The following is a 23,585-nucleotide window of genomic DNA, read 5'->3' as shown; positions in this document are numbered from 1 at the left end:
GACGGTGTCCCTTTCAAAGCTGGTGGAATGGGGCAAAGGCCCCTTGGGCGGGGGTGAGAGGTCCCAGGTAGCCTTGGGAGTGCAGGCAACACCTACGTGGAGCGGGGGGCCAGGTGGTCCAGGCAGGCCCGGATGTACCGGCTGTAGTAGTCACCCTGCTCCTCGTAGAAGGTGGTCTTGGCGTCTAGGCCCTGCAGTGTGGCCTGCAGCTTCCCCAGCTCGGCCTTCCGCCGCTGCCGGTGCCGGCGCTGGTTGCGGATGTCCTGGGGTTGGGGGACCAAGGCAGGGTGAGTTGGCCCCCTCCGACAGGAGAGCCTCAGGGCCTGAGCAAGCCCAGGGCACTCCCAGGGAGCGGCTTCAGGAAAGGCAGGGAGAGGCTGATCTCACAGCTGCTTCTCCTAGGAGGAGGGCAAGCTCAAGGACGCCATCCCAAACCCTCAAGGGACCTCCTCGTGGCCTGGCCAGCACTGAGCAGTAACTGTTTCGAGGCTCCTTGCTTTTTTAGTAAAGGAGAGTTGCAAGAAGAGTTCGCTCCCTGAGACCTTCCCTTCAGAAAGGACCCTGCTGTGTAGGTCCGCTGGCTTTCCTGGCTGGTGACAAGTTTGGGTGGACTCCTGCCAGAAGGAGGCCTGCCTTTCAGGCACCTGCGCACCCACCCCAGCCCTGCCCTGCCGACACACCCGCATACGCCTGCGGTGCACCCCTTCCCGCCCCCGCCCACACCTGTCCTGCGCACCCACACCCACGACCCGTCCATGCCTGCCTGGCCTGGCGCCCCCCTCCCCCCCCCCAACCCCCGTGCACCCAGACCTGCCCGGTGCCCTGCCCCCACCCCTCACGCCCACCCCCAAAGCCCCGCCCCCACACCCCAGCCCCGGGCTGCTACCTTGGCCAGTCCGTCCACCAGCCCCTGGTAGCCATCGCGGGCACTGACCAGCCCCAGGCCCTCCAGCTGGCGCAGGTTCCGCAGGACGCGCCGTCGCTTGTCCGCCAGCGGCAGGAGGGCGTGTGCGGTCAGCGAGCGGTGCCGGCGCAGGGGCTCCGGGGTCTGGCTCTCGCAGGCTCGGCGCTGGCACATCAGCCGCTTGTGGGCCGCTTCCTGGGGGACAGAGGAGCTGGAGGGACCCAGCCGGCGCTGCCCTTCAGCCTCCCGGGGCAGTCCCCCAGCTCCCGGGGGTGGGGCCGGGCAGAGCAGGTGGCTTGGGAAGAACAGCCAAGGGTGGCATCAGGGACACAGACGGGCTGTGGTCAGCGCAGGGGGACCCCGACGGGAGCTGCAGCAGAGCCACCTCCCAACACGGCTCCAGGGCGTTCATTCGGGGGTGTTCCTCGCCTTTGTCCTGTTTGGGACAAGCTTCTACCTGCCCGCCGGCCTCACCTTTTCCCTGGGAAGCCCGTGGCTTAGACCTCCACCCACTCACTACCTTCTCCTGCCTCCAGACCTCCCGGGCGCCCCCCCCACACCCAGCGCCAGCCCTCCGGCGCTGTCCAGGACAGCCGCCCAGACCGCGGCCCACAGCACCCAGCCCGGGTGTCCCTGGAGCTCACTCTTGTTGCAGGGGGGAGCCCCAGCATCGTTCCAGGGAGCACAGCTGTCTGCCTGTGGCGGGGTGTGGGCAGGCCCAGGGGAGGGAACGGGCGGTGCTGGTAGGCTAGGGGGTGCACACACAGTACTCGTGAGCGAGCTGGCCACTCACCTGCCCTCTGGTCGCGGGGAGGGCCAGCACCTCCTCGAGGGAGTCCCCAGGCTGGAACTGCATGATGTCGGCTAGCATCTGCTTGGTGCTGCAGGGGCAGGGGCAGGGAGGGTCTGGACATGGGGCTGGCCAGGGACTGAGAGGGAGCAGACGCTGGCCGCGCCATGGCTGCCAGGGACGCTTCCGAGGTCAGGAGCGCGAGTGGGGAAGGAGATGTCAAGGTGGGCTGAGGGGTCTCTGTGTGCATGCACCGTGCTGCCTCACCCCTGCGCTCTGCTGACTGCCCTCCCACAGACTGTCATCGAGAGTCCTGGGGCTGAAGGACTCGCTGCCTTGTCTGGGAGACCTTCCCCAGCTCTGATGTCCCTTCTGCTGACGGCCACCTTCCTCCTGGTGGCTCTGGCTGCGTGTTCTCGCCTGGCCCCACCCTGCTAGGAGGCCTTCAGTGGCAAGACAAAGCTGACCACCTGGCTCCCTGGTTTACTGGGTGAATGGGTGCGGGGAGGGGGCTGCCACGCTGGTGCGCGACTGAGGTAGCTGCTTGGCTCCTCTTCCACCTAGACGGCCAGCCGGCCCTGCTGGGCAGCCCCCTCACGCTCACAGAACTGGGGACGGGAAGCTCCAGGCCCCTCTCCTGACCATCACTTCTGGCAGGCCACTTCGCCCCCGTGTCTCTGGACCGTACAGCAGGGAAACCGTCCCCAACTTCACCGTTGTCCCTCAGGTCAAACAGTAACATGTGAAAAAGCATTTGGTAGGCAGCGCGACATCATGCCAACATCAGGTGCTACCAACGTCCCAAGTCTCCCCCGGCCTTCAGCTGAAGCCCAGAGCCAAGGCCGAGGGGGACACAGAGGTCCGCTGAGGGCAGTGCCAGTGAGGCCTCAGGGAGAACTGCCCGAGGGACAGCAGCCCAGGAAGACGGTGGAGGGGCTGAATCCCCGGCTGAGGCGGCCTCACCCACCTCAGAAGCAGGCTCCGGGCACTGGTGTCGCCCACGTCCGTCTCCAGCCCTTCGAACTTGTTGGCGAGCGTCAGGGACACCTCCAGCTTGCTCAGGTCCAGGCTCCCGTCTGCAGCCATGCCCTCCCCTGAGGTGGGGCGAGGGATGAGACCAGCGTGCGTGGACGCGCACGGACGCGCCCGGACGGCCACGCTAGCCACCTGCTCCGTGCACGTCTGGACCAGGAGAGGCGTGTCCACACTGCCCAAGGCAGCACCCTGGCCCTCGGCACCGATGGGAGGGCTGTCGCCCAGAGCTCAGCCTCCAACCAACACCCTCGGCCCAGGGGCCTGGAGTTCCCGGCTCCCAGCTTGTCACCACCCCCACCCTGACCTTCCACCCCTGGACCGTTCCTCTCATTCCGTAGCTCCTGTCGGAAACCCTGAGACTCAAAACAGACCCGCATCCATCCACGTCTCTTTCACGTGATTTGATCGGCGATTTCCATGATGGCACTGGGCCCGCCTACTGTCTGTCCCCTTTCTTCCTATCAGTCCATGTCCACGGGTCCATCTTAGGACCAGGGAAGAGAGGAGGGGCGCGTGCGGACAGGCTTCCTGGCACACGTCGCCGACTTAGCAAGAACTCCAGACAGGGTGTGCTCACCCGCCTGCCATCCTCCCTGTAGGCCCCCCAGCCAGCCCCCGGCCCAGCACGGCACGCACCGATGAGGTCAGTGACGGTGGGCAGCTCCCCGAGGTCCTCCAGGAGCTCATGCAGCGGGTCGCGGTGGTCAGGGGCGACCCAGTCCTGGTACGCCAGCAGCAACTGCAGGTCAGAGCACCCCAGCAGATGCAGGCCCGAGCGGGGCCTTCCTCCAAGGGCCAGCCCTCCCAGCAACCCCCGCTGCGCCCCTCACCCTGTGCATGTTGACCAGTTCCCCGACGGTGATGTACACCACGGGCTTGGTCACAGCCACCATGTCCGAGTACTCGTCCATGGCAAAGCGCTCTTCTGGCTCCGGGACCTGGCAGGCTCGACACACGAACCTCCTATGTCCAGAGGAAGGGTGTGGGAGGGGCAGGGCGGGCAGCAGCCCCCATGCTCTGTCGCCCCCCGCAGTGCCCGACAGGCCCCCCACCCCATCCCCCCAGGGTCCCCTCCAGCCCACTGGGCAGGCCTTCCAACAATCCACCCTCCGCTCGCTAACTACACGCTTCACCTCCGCGCAACGCTTCTTCAAGGACTGCGGGGAGGCAGGCGGGGCCCGACACAAGGCAGAGGGGGGCAGGAGGGACAGGGTGCCAGGGCCCAGACCTGAACTTGAGGTGCGTCTCCTCCAGGTAGTCGTTCAAGACCTGCAGATGCCGGCTCTCCCCAGAGAAGGCCTTGCCCGCCGCAGCATGCTGCAGGACTTGAGCCACAGCCCCGAGCGCGTGCCGCTGGGAGGTGGCCAGGGCGCCGCCCGCTGCCACGGCCACAATGTCGAAGGCGTCGGGGGCCACGACGGCTGGGTTCAGGAAGCGGTAGTACAGGAGGTTCCCGACCACCTGAGGGCAGAGGAAACCATCCCAGCAGTGCCCTGGGGTCTGCCTTGGTGCCCCTGCCCCACTCCCCAGCTCCCGTGGCTGGGAGGGACCACGTGGGCCAACCCTGTCATGTTCCACAGAACACCCACTCAAGGTCACACCGCAAAACGTGAGCAGGAGCCGGGACCGGAACCCAGACCTCCTGACAAGTCCAGGGCTGTCCGCCCTGTTCGCTCACGGCCCAGCTGCCTTTGCACCTGCCAGCGGAAGGCCTGCTGGTGAGCCGGGGCGGAGAAGGCCGCCCCGCTGGGATTTTTACAGAACAGGATTTTCTATCCTTTTGTCTCAGTCCAGGGGTTCACAGGCACCAGGAGGACAAAGGAGAGCTCTGGAATCTGGGGAGGACAGACGGCACTTGCCTTGTAGACCTCGTTCTCCGAGGCATCAGGGAACCTCTCTGCCAGAGTGGTCTTCAGGACCTTGGCCACATACCGCATCCCGTACCTGGGGACAACGTGTGCATGCACTGTGGTCCCGCCAATCCGCCAGAGCTCAGCGCCCACGAGTGCTGCCTCCTTACTTGCCCGGGCCTGGCGCACCGGCCCCCCACTATCCGCAGCCAGTACCTGGAGCCAGGCCCTGCCACCCGCTAAGCTGGTGTGCAGCCTTCAGCCTGGCTGGGAGGGGCTGGGTGGGGCTTCAGGCACGACGGGAGGACAAGCAGGGACCAGAGTAGGAGCTCCAGTCCCGCCTCCACCGTGAACCAGATGGCGGCTTACAAGACTCCCTTCCCCTGCAGATTTGCACCCCCGCTCTGGAAAACTGAGGCCAGTGTTCTTTCTCTCTTTCTAGCTCAGGGTTTTTGTGAGAATCTAGTGAAATGATGTTTGTGGAAGTAGCGTATAATGGTACAGTGATATCCAGACGTGCTAGACTTTATTATCACGATTCCTATTATGGATGTGCCACCTACAAATTCAATCTCCTTCCACCTCCCGGGGTTCAGCTCCCAGGGGCCTGGCTGGGGCGGGGTGGACGCACGTACGGGATCTGCTCCACAGAGGACATGATGGCCACAAGGAACTTGTCGGTCATGGCGAGGAGGCTGCGGAGGGAAATGTCCAATCGTCTCTGGACCTCGGGGTGGCTCAAGGCCTGCTCTGGGGTGACATCGTAGGGGAGGTGGCTGTGGGCAGAGAGCCAAGGTATCAGCCAGAGCCCCTCCCACAGCCTCCCCTCCCAAAGCCCCACTCCCCTGAACTCTTCACCTAATAACAGGGCCCCCCCACACGCATGTGCACACATGCACACAAACGCACACGCAGACACATGCACACACGGGCATGCACGGGCACACACAAAGGGCAGCCCAGCGTGCTCAAGGGGACCAGGCCAGACCAAGAGAAAGGTCTCCAAGGGAACGGAGCAACGTGGGTGGAAGGTGAAGAAGAAAGAGTGGCAGGGCCCACAGAGGGTGGGCGAGTGTAGGACGGATGGACAAGCCGCAGTGTGTAGAGGACTCCTCAGGGGAGCTGGAGTCCATGGCTATCCTGCATCTAGTCTTTGGCAGTTGGGGCAATCGGAAAGACGACCTATAAGCCCACATGCCACAGGAGAAGCTCCCAGCACGGGCTGCTCCTCGGCGGCCCTGCTGCCTAGGGACCCATGCACCTGAGCAACGCCGCGTGTCTACAAGCCCAACCCAGCTGCCGCTGCCTCATTGGTCTACTTATCTGGAAATCTGAATGTTCAGCTATCTCCCATCAATAAGGAGTCCATGTCCCAACTCCTGGCCAATTGGACGTGTCATTTGCAAGTAGGACATGGCAATTAAATACATTTGCATACTCATCTGTGTTCATTCTGTGTGAAGCACACCAGCTCCATGTAAATTACCGGGGGGGCGGGCGCGGCGAAAAGGCTACTTTCTTTCATCCGATAGGGCGGCTGGCCGATTTGTATCGGTCAGCACGCTCCCTGATATGCTGCCCGGGGGAGGCCCCGGAGCAAGCTGGTCCAGGGAGCTCTCCCTCTGCCGTTGCTCACCTGCGCTGTCCGGTCTGGGCCTCGCTCTGGTTGATCCAGCTCTTGTAGAGGTGAACGGGGTCAGTGTGGACGCTCAGCGTTCTGTCCTCCAGCACATCCTGGATGACTCCGCCCAGGATCTCCCGCAGGGCGCTCTGGCCCCGCCCATTCCGGTAGAACCTCACCACCAGCCTCACCACCGTGGGGTTGCCGGTCACCATGTCCTGGGGCCTCTCCAACTTTGACCTGCGGTTCAAGAGGTCACGGAAGCTGGTCTCCTGCCTCTGGGTAGTTCAAACAGCTGTGTTTCCTTCTTGAGATTTTGGCTCTTCGAAGCCCACTCTGGATGCCTCCTCTGAAGGCAGGTCCCAACAGCTCGATCTCGGCCTGTGCTAACCTTCCGCCCCCGTCCTCCCTCCATTCTGTCCTCGGAGAGGTCCTCCGGGCAGGCCTCGGGAGGCTGAGAAAAGAGGCCTTCTGATTCCGTTTCTCCCCGCCAACCTCCGCAAATTCTCACTGGCTGAAGGAGCCCGCAGCGGCGGCTCGGCCGTTCCCTCCGCGTTCCTCGGCACGTGGGAAGCCTACCTGACCTCCTCCTGGAGCGTGGTCTTGAATAGCTGGAGCAGCAGGTAGGCCTCACGGCGGTTGGAGGCGTAGTTATACAGGCTGAAAATCACGGACTCCACGAACTTGGTGGTTTTGTTCTGCGGCATGTGAAAGATCAGCTTGGCCAGGTAGATAGGTTGCGTCTGCAAGCAATGGGGGAACGGGAGCGGCTTACGAGGCGCCTGGAGGACTAGCGATCTGACGAAGACAGGCTCTCCTGCCAGGAGCTTCCTCGGAGGACAAACAGGAGTGTGCAGTCTCTGTCTCTGGGGTCAAGGCATTGGGGTTGGGAAAGGACACCGTACGTGGAGACAAAGGCCTCGAGGCCCCAGACCCTTCAGGCATGGTGCGGTCCTCTCCTCACCTGGAGCAGGTAGAAGAGGTGTTGGTAAGCTTCTAGCTTCTGCCTTTTCTCTTTGCTCAGCGACTTCAGTCCCTTCTGCTTGTCCAGAACCATCATGCCCGCCAGGTGCTCCTTGTTCTTCTTGGTCAGCTTCTTGCAGTGGGAGACCACCTCCTGCAGGGGCGGGGGTGGGGTGGGGAGGGCATGGGGGTGGGGTGGGGAGGGCATGGGGGGAGGGTGGGCCGGCACAGAGTGGATCGGATGGTCAGCATCGGCACCTCGGAGAGCCGGGACCTTCTGCTGTTCAAGGCATTCACGGCATGAGTGAGAGATAAACGGTTCTGGGATGTGGAGGGCCCCCCACCCCAGCCACCCTGACACTCGGTCTGGCTCCTCCGCTCTCACAGGGGGAGTCCCCGCAGAGAACTGGGTCGCCAGGCCCTGACGTCATGTCTGTGGGTTTTTGCTACTCTGTCTTGAGCCAGAGCTGTCATTCCTCCCCATCGCTGCCTGCTCATTCACCGTCGGAGGAGCTTCATGTCTACCTCTACGCTGGCCTGGCAAGGACTCTTCCTGCTCCCCAAGGAGGAAACAGACCTCGAGTTTAACGGGCAGCCCACATCCATGACGAAGAAGCAGAGGCAGGCGCTCTCATTTCACAGCAGGACTCCGTCCGCCCGGTCACCGGCCCCCACCGACCACCGGAAGGGCAGGGACTGCTGGAGAGTCCCCAGGAGCGGCTGGACGCGGCAGCGGCGGGCCGGCCCCTCACCTGCAGGGTGATCCGGTTCTTTACCAGCAGGCCGATCTTGATGTCCATGAGGTTGAGGTCCTGCTGCAGCTGCTGATTGGACCGGATCTTCCGGACCACCTCCTCCTGGAGCTTCAGCAGCTCGGCCTCAGCCAGGAAGTCCTCCTGGCTTTGATTCAAGAGGTGGGCAAATCTGCATACCACGCGGAGAGGGGGATGGGGTGCGTGGACTGGCGGGAAGGGACAAGCGTCAGGACTAGCGGTGCCCTCCCAGAGGCTTCCTCGCCAGCCCCCTGCCTGTTACTAGCCCTTGGTCCCCATCCGGCTTGAGGCCAACAGGTCCCCAACGCCCAGCACTTTTCTGACTGGCCTGCTTGTGCTGAGGGTGCAGCGGAGTATGCCTCAAGCCACTCTTGTCCCCAAGCTCCCTAGGTGATAGCCAGGTACGAGGGATGAGGGGTCCGCCCCTTGCTCGCCCCCAACCAGAGCCCACGCCAGAGACCTCCCACCCCCAGGTCAGAGCCCTAGCTCCCTCTGACGAACCCCTACTCCAATTTGCTCCTCAGATGGGCTGAGTGCCCACGGTCAGAGGGACCGGCGGCACCCCATGGGCAGGACGGGCTCAGAGTGGCAAAGGACATGCAGCTGGCGCCGTGCATTCTACTTGAAGTCCAGGAGTGTCGCCTCAGGCCCGGAAGGCCCACATCTCCCAGAACCCAAGGGCTGGAGGCCAACTTGGAAATGGACCCTGGGTCCACCTCACAAAGAGGAGGACCTCCAAGGCTGGGCTTCTGGTCTTTAAGAACAGGAGCCGAGAGCAGCCCGGAAGGACCTGTGTGAGGCTTTAGATGCGCACCCCACCAAGGGGCCCGAGGGGCGGGACAAGGGAGTGCCGTTTGCTGCTGGCACTGAGGTCCCAGCACCGTATAAGGCTTCACGCTGCGGGCCCATCGAGGGACAGGGCCGGGGGAGCTCCGGGCCACACAAGAAGGCAAAGCGCGAGAAGGTGTGGACTCTAGGGGGAGAAGACCCTTCCCTCGTTTGCTTTGGTGGCAGCAATGGGGAGATCACTGAAGCCTGGGACAGCAAGCACCTGCCGAGGGGAGCCTTCCCCATGACCAGGCTGTTTCTGGGGTGGGCGGGGGCTTTGGCTACAGCCCTTATTCGATGACGTTCCTGTACAGACGTCTCGTACCTTCTCTTTCCCTGCTGTGCGGCCCTGGGAAGGATATCTAGACCTGCCCGACTCCGGGGAAATTCCTGTCTCTCCCTCCAACCTGAGGGATCCCCAAAGGCAGAGCACATGTCCTCACTCCCACACGCACCCCGGGTCCGGAGGCTTGCTCAAGGTTGGGGCATCAGCTGTTGATGAGGAAGGGGCTCAAGAAGGACAAACAACTTCTCCAAAACCCAGTTGTAAGCCATGGGGTGGCATGACCTCTGCCGTGCTGACTATCGAAAGCCATGCCACTCGCAGACAGAGGAGGGAGAAGGGGCAGTTTACTCACAGCAAAGAGAGGGGCCCAGGCAGCGTACCTAACATCCTGTAGTCGTCCCGGGCCTTCTGGGCGCGGAAAAATGCCTGGATCTTCACAATGGACTCAACCTGCCGTGAACGCAGGTAGGGAGAGTCTTACTGGCTGCTCTCACCTTGTTCTCCTGGGCGAAGGCTGGGCATGGGGATGGGGCAGCAGGATGCACTCACATTCTTCTGGAAGTATCCCAGACGCCTCCGGTATCGCCTCCGAGCTGCCCACATCCGGACCCAGGTCTGGATCTGAGGACACACGCTGCCTCAGAGCTGCATGTGCGGGCACCAGCCCTCGGACCCGGGCCAGGCCCCGGGCGGGCCCAACCATCTCCAGAGGTGGCGAGAGGACTAAGGATCGTTCTCGGAGGGCCCTTCAGGAGACAGGAACTGCCCCCCACCCCCGCGGCAGCGGCAGCTACCTTGATCACAGCATCCGAGTTTGCTCTGAGATACCGCAGCCGCTCCAGGTACGCCTTCCGCCGCCTGTAACCCCGCCAGTGAGCCTGTGCGTCAGGAGAGGGGGCAACCTCCGCTGGTCCCTGCTGGCCAGAGAGGCCATCCCGGGGGGTGCGGGGTGGGGGAGGCAGGCGGGGGGTTGGAGGGGAAACCAGCCCCGCTCTCAGAGGATGGCTACCCTCACGGGGAGACCTGCACCAGCCAAGCACACTCTGCACCCCCCCCCCCGGTCCCAGCACACACGCACGTGCAATCCACCGCACGCACCGTCATGGAACCCAACTGTAAGACCCAAGCTGTAAAGACATTAACGAAGTCTACGCCAACTTCAGGGCACGCACCGGGTCCCCCCAGATGCACTCACGTGCAGCCTGGGGAGCACAAGGGGCTCGGATGGAAGGCGTGTGCCGGCACAGAACCTCGCAGCCCACCTCTACCGAGGCCGTGTGGGACACAGGCCACGGAGGCTCCCCTAGCTCACGCTGCTTGCCACACCAGCACCCCCGCCCCCGCCAGCCTGCCCCCCACAGTGCCCCACCCCGGCTGGTCTGCCCTGAGGGGCTGGGATGACCGGCTCCTCTGTAAACCACACCCACTCTGGTCTCTAACACACAAACCTGGCGGCTCCCCTCCCCCTTAGGGGCCTCTCCCCTTTCACAGCAAGCTCGTGTGAGATCAGTTTTCCTCAAGAACCACCTGGACCACGTCTCTCAGCCCCAGAGCTTCCCGAGGTTCTCAACCACCTGACCCCATGCGACTCTCCAGCGGTTCCTTCCTTCTTCGTGACTCCAGCCACTTCAGACATTGCGCTTCCTTCTAAATGCACGTGGTGACGCTCTGGCCCCAAGCCCGTTTATGCCCCGACTCCTGAAATCCCTCCTGTCTTTTCGGGCCCACGTGAAACATCTCCTGGGCGCTCAGGCCCTGGACGGTCCTCCACCCCGGACACTGCAGCAGGCTGGCATGTTCAGAGCGTCCCTGTTCATCCAACGGTCCTCCCAGCCCTTCCTAAAGCCGGCTCTGCTGGCCGCATTCCACCCCGTGGCTGACCCTGTCGCTCTGTTGGGACAGGATGTAAGGGGCAGCGTGGCCTGGGATGGCAGCTGTCCACCTAGAGCCTGGAGGCCAGGAAGCCCCCTGCCCGCCCCCCGAGCCTTTCCTCAGCACCGCTTCCTCTCCTTCCCCAGGCACGGCTGTCCCTCCCAGGGGACTCCTCTCAGCTCTTCCCCCTTAGAGAAGAGGCCTCCCAGTCTGGACCGGTCAGAAGTCGGGACCTGATTGTGCGGCTCGGCCAGGCTCAGAGCTTCCGGGAGCTCCACTTCTGACTCCTACTTCCCCAAGGCTCCGGGCCTCTGCCAGGACCCAGGCCAGAGCCTGCACAGCCCCAGTGCAGGTGGCACACGTGCCCTCTGACCCCACGCCCTCTCCCGCTGTAGCCTTTCAACTCTTTAGTTTGTGTGTGAAATTCCAGTCCAAGCTCAGGAGGGAGGCATCTCCGCGATCAGACCACTAAATGCTAATTACCAAGGTTCTGTACTGAGTCCTGGGACCAGTGCCCTACAATTTAACACGTTCTAATGGCTGCCACCCACAGAGGGCTCACTGCCCTCAGCGCCCCGTGTACTTTCCCACTGAGCCCACACAATCCACACACGAGGTGAGGACCGTCGCTGTGAATAAGAAATGGTGTTGGAGCAGGCTTAGGAGAGGTGCCCAAGGTCGTATGACCCAGAAGTGAGAGGATGAAGGGGCAAACTCCAGCCTCTGACTCTACAGCCTGAGCCCCCAATCGCCACCCTGCGCGTGCTGGCTCGGCCTCGAGGGCTGCAGGCCCGCCCGCGCAGCGTCCTCCCAGCTGCCCTCATGTTCCCGCCGTCACAGCGTCAGCTGTGCCCCGGGTCCTGCTGAGGGAGCTGCGGTCACTCACGTGTCCCATCGGTCTCCTGCCCTTGCCCGGCCCAGGGGGCATCCTTGCAGATGTTTAGTCAATAAAGAACCTTTGCGCTGCGCGTACCACGGCGCGGCCTTCAGGTCACATCTACCTGGGGTCTGTTTGCTCAACTCCCCTCTCTCCTGGCTTGTAAAGTGGGCGGGCCCGAAGCCCAACTTCCCAGTTACTCGTGGGTTCCACCCGTGGCCACACTGGACCAGCCACAGGGCCAGCTGGAGAGAAGAGGGAGCACCTCCCCTCGGGGCTGGTCCACCCTGTCCAGCTCGGAGGTCCTCGTACCTGGAGCCCGACGGCTTACTAAATGTCACTCCCACCTCCCCACAGGGAGGTGACAAAGGACTCTTGCCCTGGGGACAGGGAAGGTGACAGTAAGCACCTGCCAGCCAGGCACTGTCCAGATGCCCGCACAACAACCCTATGCGGAGGTGCTACAACGCTCGCATGCCCATTCTGCAGGTGGGGAAAGGGGCGAAAGGGAGCGCCTGTCGAGGTCACATGGCTGCCTATGCTGGAGCTGGGACTCAAACCCAGGCAGTCCAGGCTCTAGACAGAACGCTCCGAACCCCTACTGCTGAGGCCAGAAGATCATCCCCCCCTCCACTCAGCAAAAATCAAGCAGGAAGGAAGCCCTGAAGCTCAGATAAGCCCGGCCCCAACAACTTCGAAGGCCAGAGCCCGCCACCTGGATCTTGATGACAGCCGGCAGCCAGGTCCTCAGGAAGTGGGAGCGTTCCGCAAATGCCTGCCGGACCAGGAAGCCGCGCAGGCGGGCCTGGAGCTGGATGACAAGGCTGATGTTGGCCTTCCAGAGCTGTTGGCGGTCATGGGCGGCGGTGACCTTGGTGACGGCCGACTGCAGGCAGGAGAGAGCCTGTGGCACCTGGCGGGTGGGAGCCCCCTCCCCCGCCCCTCCCCCTCCTCCGCAGGGCCTCTGCCAACCTGGATCTCCTCCCGAGTCAGGTGGGACTTATTCAGGCGGCAGCCAGCGGGCTGCTCCCAGGTCCCCTGGAAGGTCTGCAGGTGCAAATAGTAGGCTGAGCCGTCCTTCATGTCGTGTCGGACCCAGAGAGCGGTGTCTCCTGAGCAGAAGCCAAGTGAGGAGAGAAGGCTCGGCGGAGGCATTGGGGGCCGGCGGAGATGCAGAGGGTGAGGCTGGGGCCGTTACCTGGGTGCTGCTTCTTTGCCAGGGCGCCTTCCAGGACCCGCTGGTAGCTGTCAGCACAGTTGGGAACCACCCCTCGGAGGGCCACGGTGGGGTTCCGTAACACCCGCTCCGTCTGGGCTGCCTTGCCCTCCTTGATGGCCTGATTGATGGCAGCCACACCGAGAGCCACTGACAGGAGCATCGGGAGGGAGTGGTTGGTCCTTACCCCTTCCCCAAGTCCCTCCCCTGGGCCCTGTCCTGTCCATGGGGGAGGGATTCAAAAAAGGAGAACACAACCCCCCCATCTGATGGGAAGGGACAGGGCACATCCGAGCATGGGTGCAGACCCAGATGAACACAGCAGCATGCAGCTGTGCCTGGAGGAAAAGGCAGCAGTCGAGGAAGGCTTCCGGGAGGAGGCAGCATGGGGCTGGCTGGGGCTGGGTCAAAGGACAGCTCCAGGTCTCTTGTACAAAAGCTCAAAGGCAGAATGCGGGCAGAGAACCTCAAGGCAGTTTTTTCAGAAGAGAATAAAATCCAAGAAGTGCAACACCTACCTTCGTGTCACTCAGACAAACGGACAGAGGGACCCCAGACACTACTAGCACCCACAGCAGAACGCTGGTATCTGCACTGATCCTGCCTACTCGTCCTCAAAGCCAGTCTTTTCTGCCCCCCACGACCGGAGCTGACAGCGGGACCCCAAACTCCAGTTACCAGCACCGGATGGGATGGACCTTTGGCCACCGCCTGATTTCATGTGCTCACGCTTCGGGGCGAGTACCCACAGAAGGCGTGGATGGAGGCTCAGGTGGACTGTGGGCTCTCAGTCCCTGAGACTTCCCCGCGCAGCTGCAGCCAGGAGACCTAGCATCCAGGCCAAGCGGTGAGGCCCTGCTCTGGTTCTGGCCCACCTCCCCACAGAGGTTGAAAGGGAGAGGGGGTGAGTGCAGAGCCCACATCCCCTCCCCCCCAGCCCTCCTCTGGACTCCTGCGGGGCCCCCAGGCCCATGTACTTCTCTGCACGGCGTCTGTGTCCTGGTTGGCTCTAACCACCTCCCGGCGGATCTCTTCTAGCCATAGCACTGCTCCGGGGTCCCCCGTCGCCTAGGAAGTCGAGATGGGAACGATGAGAGCCTGGGCCAGCCGCCCCAGGCCCCAGGCTCAGCTGCACGAGAACCAAAGTCCAGGCAGGCTGCAGGAGCCTCAGGGACAGTCGTGCCTGCTCCTTCCACCTGCCACGTGCAGGCGTGGCCTTGTCGCTTCCCAGGGCTGCTGCCGGCTCAGAAGGTTCTTTGCCAGCCTGCTTTCAGGCTGGCCAAGCAACAGCTCGCTGGGGTGCAGCATACCCAGAACCCTTGGAAGCCTTCAGTCTCCTCCGCCCTCCGAGCAGCTCACTTCCCTGCCCCTGTGCCCCAGCCACAGACAGGAAAAGCCCACACTGGATGCTCCCCCTTCCTTCCCCTGCTTCCCATTCCTGTGCCCCCATGCACACCTTCTCAGGCCGACCTTGACCCCGACCCCCACCCTGTCCTGTCCATTCCTACTGCAAACCGTTCTGCCAGGCAGTGCCTGGGTTACATGCGACCACAGGCTCACTCAGCCACAAGGTTAGGCAGGGTCCCCCAGCCCCGTGCCTCACCCAAACCCAACCCCAGACTCTGCTCCCCTCCGACACTCCTCATTAGCAGAGGGAAATTTCTTTTTTTTTAATTTAAAGATTAAAAATTTTTTTTATAGATTTTATTTATTTATTTGAGAGAGAGAATGAGATAGAGAGAGAGCACGAGAGGGAAGAGGGTCAGAGGGAGAAGCAGACTCCCCGCTGAGCAGGGAGCCCGATGCGGGACTCGATCCCGGGACTCCAGGATCATGACCTGAGCCGAAGGCAGTCGCTTAACCAACTGAGCCACCCAGGCGCCCTAATTTAAAGATTTTTATTTATTTATTTGAGAGAGCGAGAATGAGAGATAGAGCACATGAGAGGGGGGAGGGTTGGAGGGAGAAGCAGACTCCCTGCTGAGCGGGGAGCCCGATGAGGGACTCGATCCTGGGACTCCAGGATCATGACCCGAGCCGAAGGCAGTCGCTTGACCGACTGAGCCACCCAGGCGCCCAGCAGAGGGAAATTTCTAAACAGACATTTGCTTGAGTACTATGTTCCAGGCAGCATTCTAAAACACTTTCTTGGGGCGCCTGGGTGGCTCAGTGGGTTAAGCGTCTGCCTTTGGCTCAGGTCATGATCCCGGGGTCCTGGGATTGAGCCCCGCATCAGGATCCTTCCTCAGCAGGGAGTCTGCTTCTCCCTCTGCCCCTGCTTAGGCTCCCTCCCTTTCAAATAAATAAAATCTTAGAAAAAATATAAAAATAAAAGTAAAGCACTTTCTTCGGAACCCACGTTTGTCAAGCGCACAAACAACGCTCGGCAGAGAAGAGTCCCATCTGTGTTAGCTAGAGCTGCTGTCATTCTGCTCACCGACAGCCCTGACCCGGAGAGAAGTTCATTATCACCAAACGCTTGCAGGGGAGTGAAAGGTGTGAGACACATACGCAGGGCCGGCCGCCAGGACGCAAACCCAAGCAGCCAGGCCCGCAGGCCTAGCCCCCAACTGCTAGGCACTGCTCGGAGCCACACAGAAGCCCGCCACGCTCTCCGACGTGGGTGATTTCCTCCTTCTGGAAGGTACGGAGGACCAGGACGCACAGTATTTTACGGATGGACAAGCAGAACTCAGAGACATTAGGGATTTGCTGGAGGTCAATGTGGTCACTAAGTGTCAGCGTGGAAGTCCAGCCTGGTTGCCTGGCCACCAGGCCTGTGCTCCTGCCACCCACAAGGCCCCACCATTCTCTGCACATTGGCAATTGGAGCTCGGGGCAGGGCCCGGCCCAATGGCCACCTTCCCCCTTGGCCCCTCCTGCCCTCCACCCCCAGAAGGGACTGTGTCATCAGACTGGGCTCTCCCAGGGTGCCTCCTGGGCACAGCTCTACCCACAGGGGATGCTCTTCCTGCTTCGGGGACCAACCCAGCCCACTCAGACCTCACCTGGGCCTTCTGCTTCTTGGCCGCCACGAGGAAGAGATGGTACCGAGGGGCGACAGGAAGGCTGACGTCGTCCAGGCCGGCCGAGGGAAGCAGAAGGGCAGACAGGGTCTTCTCGGGGCTGCCCTGGTCCAGAGACTCGTTGATGAGGCTGACTGCGAGGACCTCTGGGAAAGAGAGATCTAGGTGGGCACTGGGCCCAGACTTACGGTAAGGGATGGGCTACGCACGCCCAGCTGCCTCCCCCTGCCCTGGACTCCACTCACGGTCGGTCTCCTCCTGCACCTGGGTGTTGACCTGGTGCACGGTGGCCTGCAGGTCGTTCCAGCTCAAGACGGCCCCGTCCAGCGCACGTCGCAGCTCCACCAGAGCACCAAAGTAACTGGCAGCAGGGGGAGGAGTGGGTGAGCAGGAGGGGCATCGTCAGCCGGGAGTGAGGGCACTTCTGAACACTGCTCCGCCTCCCGCTCATCCATGCTCCTGGTTCTATTCGCACCTTGTGGGTCGTTCTTTCAAAGCCCCTGTGCTGGTCTCTTCCCTGACGTCTACATGCCCGAGCCTCCCACCGCTCAGGCTGCATACTCCTATCCTGACCTCCTGGCTCGAGACGCCATATCCTAACGACTCCCCAGAGTACAACTGCAGCCCATTCATGAAGACCAGCTGCCCCCTCACGCCTCCCTGTGAATGCCTGAGGAGCACCCCAAACCTGACCTGAGCTGACCCCCCATTCAGCCTGTGTCTCCCAGTCCTGCCCACTTCGGCCAACATTCACTCCAACCTCTGAGGACAGAGATCTTGGCGTCAAATCCACACTCTCTCTCACAGCCCATATCCACACACAACCAGATACTGTCAGATCCCAAACCACACTCCCACTCGCCACCTCCACGGCCCCCGCCCTCGGCTAAGCGTCCCTCACACCCAGCCCAGAGGCTGCCTGCTTGTCCCGTCCAACCCGGGAGCCCATCCTCTCCGAGCAGCCAGTGAGCCTGGCAAACGTAGCTCGGACTGCCCCTCCGCGCTGAAACCCCTCCAGCCCCCTGGCTTCCTTCTTGCTCACAGGGAAAGCCAAGGCCACAGCGTGGTCTCTGCTGCTCCACCCTGCCACGTCCAGCACCTGTCCGGCTCCGAGCCTGTGCCCTGCACGCCCCCCGGCAATCACAGAGGCTCTGAGGTCTCTCCCAAAGCCTCCTTACCAACGGAGCCTTCCCTAACCCCCAGCACATCCCCACCGTTCACCCCCTTGGCCCGGGCTGGTTTGGGCCATGGCATCCTCCCTTCTAGTCCTGCCGTGTTGGTTTCTGTCTGTACCCCTCCATTAGCAAGTCGGTTGGAGGAGAGCAGGAACCTGGTTTTGTTCACTGCTGTTTCCCAGCACCCAGGACAGTATCTGGCACCGGGGATACTCAAGCCTCCTCTAGGAAGCACGGAACATGCAGGAAGGGGGGATGACCGAGCCCCACTCCGAGGATGAGTCATGGGCCGGGCCGAGGAGCTGCGAACAGACCCAGAGAGGGGCCGGCCCAGAGCAGGGCAGCGCTAAAGGCGGGTCTCCACGCAGAACCGAGCCTTGCCTCCACCGCCCTGCCTCTGGACTTGGGGTTAAACCTCTCTCACCGCTGAGCGTTCTCTCCTTCCACCTGGGCCAGGCCCGTGGCAGGGTTCACCAGACTGCTCCAGAAGCCGCCGATGTCCCCAGCCTCCAGGGCCTGGTTGATCAGGACCACGGCCGACAGCATCTCCACGGCCACAAAGAGCTCCTCGTGGCTGAGCCCCTACAACAGGGGAGTGCCAATTCCCACGGGGCCGGCGACGGGCTTGGGGCCACCGCCATCCTGCCCTCAAGGCGCCCCTGCATCCCCGTCTCTAACCCAAGCCCCAGCGGCCTCCTTCACTCACTGACTAACCATACCTGATACCTGAGAGCGCTCCCCACGTGCTCATTGGGCAAGCACCTCACACACAGTATCACTTATCTTCCTAACAGGCCGGGGAGGGAGATGCCATTGAGATCCCCCTTTCCCAGGTGAGCCCATAGTCATGGAAGGTAAACCCACACTGGGTTCCAGGGCCCACACGCGACCAGTGAGCCCCACGGGCTCCTTGCTGGTTCCTAGCAGGCACCAGGAAGTGTGCAAGGCCTCGGGGGACAGAGAGGCCCCTCTGTGCCACAGCACACTCCCCAGAGGCCCTGGCCCCACTCGGTGGCTTAGGCTTCTCCTTCTTCCCAAACCCCAGCGTGAGCTGCTCCCCATGTCCGGAGCACCATCCGGTCCCCCACAGACAGGATCCCAGCAAGGAGAATCCCAGCAGCGGGGCTTACGCGCCAGGCTCATGGCTAACGTGTGCAGTGACTCTGACCCTCACAACGATCCCATGTGCTAAATATATTACTGCTCCCGCTTCATATATGAACTGAGGGGCAGACAAGTCACTCACTTGCCCGAGGTCACAGGTCACACGGCAAGGAGGCACAGAACCGGAAGTTACCTCCCGGCACGGGTCCCATACCGCAGCTGCCCATGTGGAGACAGCGCCCTTCCTCAGGGCCAGGACCAGGGTCATGCTCTAAAATTCCTGCCGTGGGTCTGATTCTGCATGGGGCTCCTCTCTTCCAGGAAGCCTTCCCAGACTTCCTCCCAGCTCTGCTCCCTCCATTTCCTAGTCTGAAGTCCTCCAACCCTGACATCATCCCCTTCTCCCTGCCTGTGACTATCTGGACCTCAGTGTATCCCAGCCCCCACAGGGACTGGGAAGTCCATGCAGGAGGCCGCCCCGCTGTCTGGAGACCAGGAGTGGCGGACACAGAGCGGTGAGCGGCACGGGCTTCCGTACATCTGCGTTCGCTCCCAGCACGGCCGGCTACAGCTGAGTCGGGAGCCGTGTCCGCCTCTGCATCTCACTCTCCTTGTCTCTCAAACGGAAATCTTACCCGATAATGTTCTCACAGGGAACATTAAATGATGATTAAATGAGTGTGTGTAGAGCAGTGTCTGCTGGCTAGGGTCTGCCACTTGAAGGGTCCACCCTTACAGGAGCGCTAACACCTAGGATCCGCTAAGGATGGCGGCCCACGTCCCTCCCCAATCCCGCCCGAGGGTGCTCCGCACTGGGGCTGTGGTCTGGGGCTCACCCCTCCCCGCTGCTGCTGGAGCACCATCAGCTCGTGCTGGTACATAGTTGGGGCGCGGGGGTACACTCGAGGCAGCTGGGCCTCGGGGCACATCAGCTCCTTCACAGTAGCAGCGGCCACCCCGCTCTGGATGGCTCTGTTGATCCTGCACACGGCCTGGAGCACTGCAGGGGAGGAGGGAGAGGGCTGCACAGGCTGGGCACCCAGGGCCCGTCCCACTCTCCTGGCTAAATTGGCAACTGCTCTTCAAAATTGTTCTGCCTTGGGGCGTGTGGGTGGCGCAGTCACTTGAGCGTCTGACTCTGGGTTTCAGCTCAGGTCATGATCTCAGGGTCCTGAGATGGAGCCCTGGGTCCAGGCTCTGCAGGGAGTCCGCTTGGGATTCTCTCCCTCTGCCCCTCCCCCACGCCCCACATGCTCTCTCTCAAATAAACAAATCTTTTTTTTCTTTAAGACTATAGTTTTTCTTTTTTTTTTTTTAAAGATTTTATTTATTTATCTGACAGAGAGAGACACAGAGAGAGAGGGAACACAAGCAGGGGGAGTGGGAGAGGGAGAAGCAGGCTTCCCGCGGAGCAGGGAGCCCGATGCGGGGCTCGATCCCAGGACCCTGAGATCATGACCTGAGCCAAAGGCAGACACTTAACCAACTGAGCCACCCAGGCGGCCCTCAAATAAATAAATCTTAAAATAAATAAATAAATAAATAAATAAATAAATAAAGCACACAACTGTTCTGCCTTCTGGTAGGTTCAAAAGAAGTTTCTAAGTGTTTAGGAGGAAGAGGTGCCGGGTGGCTTTACAAGGCGCTGGAAGAAGCAACCTGTCAGGCCCAGAGATGGAGCAGCATGGCAGGTAGGAGTGGCCGCCTTGGTGGAGGGGACAAAACTGGCAGGAGGCTGTGGAGCGCAGCTGAGAAGGGTCGGTCAAGGGGCTCCAGGGGCCAAATCTTGCCGACAGCACAAAGGGACAAGCAACCAGCCCCAAAGTGGAGCCGTTGGGGCCACAAAGAGCAGGAGTAAGCTTGAAGGGGCTATGGGGCATCAGTGGGGTCTCGAACACCAGGGCTTGGAAAATGCCAGGCAGATCTGGGCCCTGGCGTCAAGAAGGTGGATCTACGGGGAGAAATGAGGATATGAAGACCAGTCACCCAATGTCAGCGCTGTCTTCCATCCCCCAGAGCTCCGGCCGTCAGGGGAGCACGGAAGCAGTGGAGGCCGCGCTGGACACTGTCACCCGCCCTCCATGGGTGACAGTGTGCAGAAACAAAACCCAGACAACTAGAGGCCCAGCAGTGCGGCAGGCTGGGCGGCCAGGGAAGAGCAGCCCGTCTGGAAGGCTGGAAACGGGCAGACGAGAAGGGAAGGGAGAACCGCAGCTCTCATCTGCCTGGCTGAGTGAATGGGACGGAAGTCTAGGCTGAAGCATGGTTGGAGGAGCCCAGGAAGGCCTGCAGACGTTCAACAAAGATGTGAACAGCAGGCCCGTGCACCGGCAACAGGCGAGCCAACGACCGCAAGCGGCCAGGCCAGGGGGTAGTGCCCGCGGCTGTGACAGGCCCGGCAGCCACGGGCTTCAGCCCCGCACTCAGCCTCGTCTCGCTCCTGCCATGGGCGGGCTGACCCGCGGGGGGGACACAGTCACCAACCTGCTCCTCCAATAAAGAATTATATTGCACACAGTGTTTTTAAGGGGGAACTGAGTGGGATCATGCATTTCTCTCTCATCTGGAAAACCACTACATTGGAGAAGCCAAAGGCCTCAAGCAGGTTGAAAGTGGCCACACGCAGGGGAAGTGCCCTGCAGAGAGCCACCTGCCCAGAGCCAGCCCCGCAGGATGGACCGTCACAACCCCATGGCCTTCAGGAAGCTCGCCGTCCTGTGCCTCCAGGCGGCCTGGGCCGGGCAGGCAGGGGGAGAGGCCCCGCCAGCAGCAGTCCGCGGCAGCCCTACGCGGAAGCCCGCCCAGGGCCAGAGGCGGCAGTGACGGCCCCGGCCGGGCCCCAGCCACGCCTCAGGGGAGACTTACTGGCTTGTTCCTGATCAGCCTTCACGTTGGCTACAGCCACACCAGCCTGGACCTCCTCCTTTTCCAGAAGATCCAGAAGGCCCAGCTCCTGGGGAGGGGAAGGGGTGAAGCCGCGGGGAGCCCTGGGCTGTAAACCGGCTCCCAGCACCCCCCGACTACCCTGCCTCGAGCCTCTGCCTCCTTCTTACCCAGCAGGCACTGACACAACCACCCAGACAACACAGACGTCGCGTCAGGGAGAAGACGAGACTGCCACGCTGAGGCCCCACTTTGGCAACAGGGGAGTCTGTCACCGCCCGTCGGGCTGCCCTGGGTCCCCCCCAACCCGCCGTCAGTCTACGTCATTAAGCTTTGGGGTGATGTAATCATTCACACATGTAGTTGGCACTGCCTGAATACCAGCGGGTGCCATAGGTGATGCCCAGGCAGAGGCGTGCCCCCAGCCCCCAGCCCCCAGAGCAGGGGGCAGTACTGGAGCCTGACCTGTGCTTTCTGTTCTCTGTCTGAGCTCAGCTGTTCCAAGTACCAGTCAGCAAAGTCTCTCCGGACCCCTCGCAGGGCCAGCGCAGGGTCCAGAAGGGCCTCCAGCAGGGCACTGGGGCTCTGTCTTTCTAGCGCATCATCAACAACTTCTAGAGCCCCATGGACTGCAAAAGACCAAGACCCCACAGTGGACAACATGTGACAGCCTAGCCCTATTCTTCCCACCGGCCCAGAGCTCCCCCACCCCGCCCCAGCCCCAAACCCTCAGTGGGATCTTTGCAACCTTCCCGTTAGCACCGTCCCAGACCTTCAGGACGTCCTGCCCCGAGCAGGCCGATGCCTCCTCCATCCTGAGCCTTCCAGCAGCCGCTCCCACCCCCAGCCCCTCCCGCATCCATTCCTCGCACCTCCCTCTCAAGGACCCCGGCCCGGCTGCCCCTGGCCCCAGGAGCCGGAAGGTCTGTTCTTGCCTCTGCCCCTCCCCATGGATCTCCATCCAACCAGAAACATCCTCGACGGGGCCACCTCTCTAGACACGGACAGCCATACAGCAGAGCACGCGCTGCTTCTCGACTTGGATCTTTCCGAGACGTGAGGGCTGGCCCAGGCGAGAGCCACCCCAAACTGCCTGATACAGAGGCTCACCCCGAGAGCACCCCAAGGCCTCCCAGCCCACTTCTCTCACCGTTGACGTGGTTGATGTTGCCTTGGATCTCAGCCTGAGTCAGGAAGCAGTCGTACACGTCCTGGGTCTCTCCGCCATCCTGCACCGAAAGCAAGGCCTGGGACACGGGCTCCTCCCTGTCTCTTCTCCTGCCCCCGCAATTCTGCCCCAGGGGCGTTCCCAGCCAAAGGGCCGTCTGGCCAGGATTCTGGGGAACCCAGGGGCTCCAGGCTTGCCTTTGGCATCTCCTGTTGGTCCCATCCAGTCCTACGTCCCCGTCTCAGCCCACCCCAAACATCCAGGCCTCAGAACCCCCTCCTGCCTTCTCTGAATCCTCATTACTCTCCCCGGTGCCTTCCCTCTTTCTCTACAAGAACCCACAAGCGACACTTTCCCTCAGCAACTCTGGGGCGTGGGACAGGGCACACAGGAGTCCTGTCCGCTGCAGGTCTTCCGGGCCACCCGGCGCTCAGCACCCGAGGCTCCTCCTTACACGGGTCTGGGCACTGGAGGCCTTCTCCACCTTGGCCTGGGCCAGTAGCTCCTGGTAGATGGCCGCCAGAGGCTCTCGAAGGTTCACCAGCAGGGCATTGGGATTCTGCAAGGCAGCCAGGGTGCCTGCAACCACCCCTCGCTCCACGGCCTCATTGATGGCAAGGACAGCTGCGTGGACTGGGAGGCGCGCAAAAACAAGGTCAGGAGGCCAGACAAACCCCAGACCGCTGTAGCACGGCCAGCCGCAGCCGCCCTGATGTCATTCCCTTTTCCCACCCAGGAGGCCTGGCAGCCCTGCCTACTGATGAGAGGCACCCAGAATCCATCTGAGGCCCAGAGTCCTCCCGTTCTCACTGAGCCCACCCCCACCGGGCAGAGCCCAGCCCCTACCTGTAGCCTCGTCCAGCGACAGCTCATTGGCCAGAATGCCCCCGAGCTTGCTGAAGGCAGGCAGCTGGAGGCCGTATTTGGCCAGCTCAGAGGCCATGTTGCTGAGTTCCTCGGCTGCAACAACATCACAGGCACCTTTCCTCAGGACCCGAGCCCCCAAGACCGTGCCCACACAAGCAGCAGGGGAAGGGGCCGGGCTCACCTGAGAATTTCACTTTCCCATACAGATCATGTATCTGAGGGGCCAGTCCCAGCCGGAAGAGGAAGAGACTGGAAAAGAAGGGAAGGCATTGGGGCTTATTTACATTGACGCGCTGGATGCATGGGTCTGCACGAGATGCCACAGGGACCTGGACGTGGGGACCAAG

General features: G+C 62.1%; 1 protein-coding gene across 2 annotated transcripts in view; it reads right to left on the bottom strand.

Moving 5' to 3' along the window:
* Window positions 1-23,585, bottom strand: part of IQGAP3 (IQ motif containing GTPase activating protein 3) — a 39,136-nt gene that overhangs the window by 2,614 nt on the left and 12,937 nt on the right. For both annotated transcript variants that reach the window (XM_025858882.2, XM_073888556.1), the window contains 30 exons: window positions 23,420-23,487; window positions 23,218-23,331; window positions 22,826-23,004; window positions 22,354-22,432; window positions 21,669-21,832; window positions 21,186-21,273; window positions 19,157-19,320; window positions 17,641-17,798; window positions 16,287-16,402; window positions 16,024-16,187; window positions 13,993-14,083; window positions 12,998-13,165; window positions 12,772-12,911; window positions 12,515-12,685; window positions 9,845-9,928; window positions 9,600-9,671; window positions 9,431-9,500; window positions 7,916-8,124; window positions 7,165-7,317; window positions 6,780-6,943; window positions 6,216-6,440; window positions 5,215-5,355; window positions 4,589-4,673; window positions 3,958-4,190; window positions 3,560-3,692; window positions 3,366-3,468; window positions 2,662-2,788; window positions 1,698-1,785; window positions 887-1,099; window positions 97-263 (listed from right to left, as the gene is read on the bottom strand). In XM_025858882.2, coding sequence (XP_025714667.1) covers window positions 97-263; window positions 887-1,099; window positions 1,698-1,785; window positions 2,662-2,788; window positions 3,366-3,468; window positions 3,560-3,692; window positions 3,958-4,190; window positions 4,589-4,673; window positions 5,215-5,355; window positions 6,216-6,440; window positions 6,780-6,943; window positions 7,165-7,317; window positions 7,916-8,124; window positions 9,431-9,500; window positions 9,600-9,671; window positions 9,845-9,928; window positions 12,515-12,685; window positions 12,772-12,911; window positions 12,998-13,165; window positions 13,993-14,083; window positions 16,024-16,187; window positions 16,287-16,402; window positions 17,641-17,798; window positions 19,157-19,320; window positions 21,186-21,273; window positions 21,669-21,832; window positions 22,354-22,432; window positions 22,826-23,004; window positions 23,218-23,331; window positions 23,420-23,487 — 4,131 coding nt within the window. The remainder of the gene's footprint in view (window positions 1-96; window positions 264-886; window positions 1,100-1,697; window positions 1,786-2,661; window positions 2,789-3,365; window positions 3,469-3,559; window positions 3,693-3,957; window positions 4,191-4,588; window positions 4,674-5,214; window positions 5,356-6,215; window positions 6,441-6,779; window positions 6,944-7,164; window positions 7,318-7,915; window positions 8,125-9,430; window positions 9,501-9,599; window positions 9,672-9,844; window positions 9,929-12,514; window positions 12,686-12,771; window positions 12,912-12,997; window positions 13,166-13,992; window positions 14,084-16,023; window positions 16,188-16,286; window positions 16,403-17,640; window positions 17,799-19,156; window positions 19,321-21,185; window positions 21,274-21,668; window positions 21,833-22,353; window positions 22,433-22,825; window positions 23,005-23,217; window positions 23,332-23,419; window positions 23,488-23,585) is intronic.

This window comes from Callorhinus ursinus, unplaced genomic scaffold (assembly GCF_003265705.2).
Source record: "Callorhinus ursinus isolate GAN/ISIS: 27379988/994484 unplaced genomic scaffold, GSC_fseal_2.0 scaffold92, whole genome shotgun sequence".
NCBI lineage: Eukaryota > Metazoa > Chordata > Mammalia > Carnivora > Otariidae > Callorhinus > Callorhinus ursinus.
This window is presented reverse-complemented; position numbering and strand designations above follow the sequence as displayed.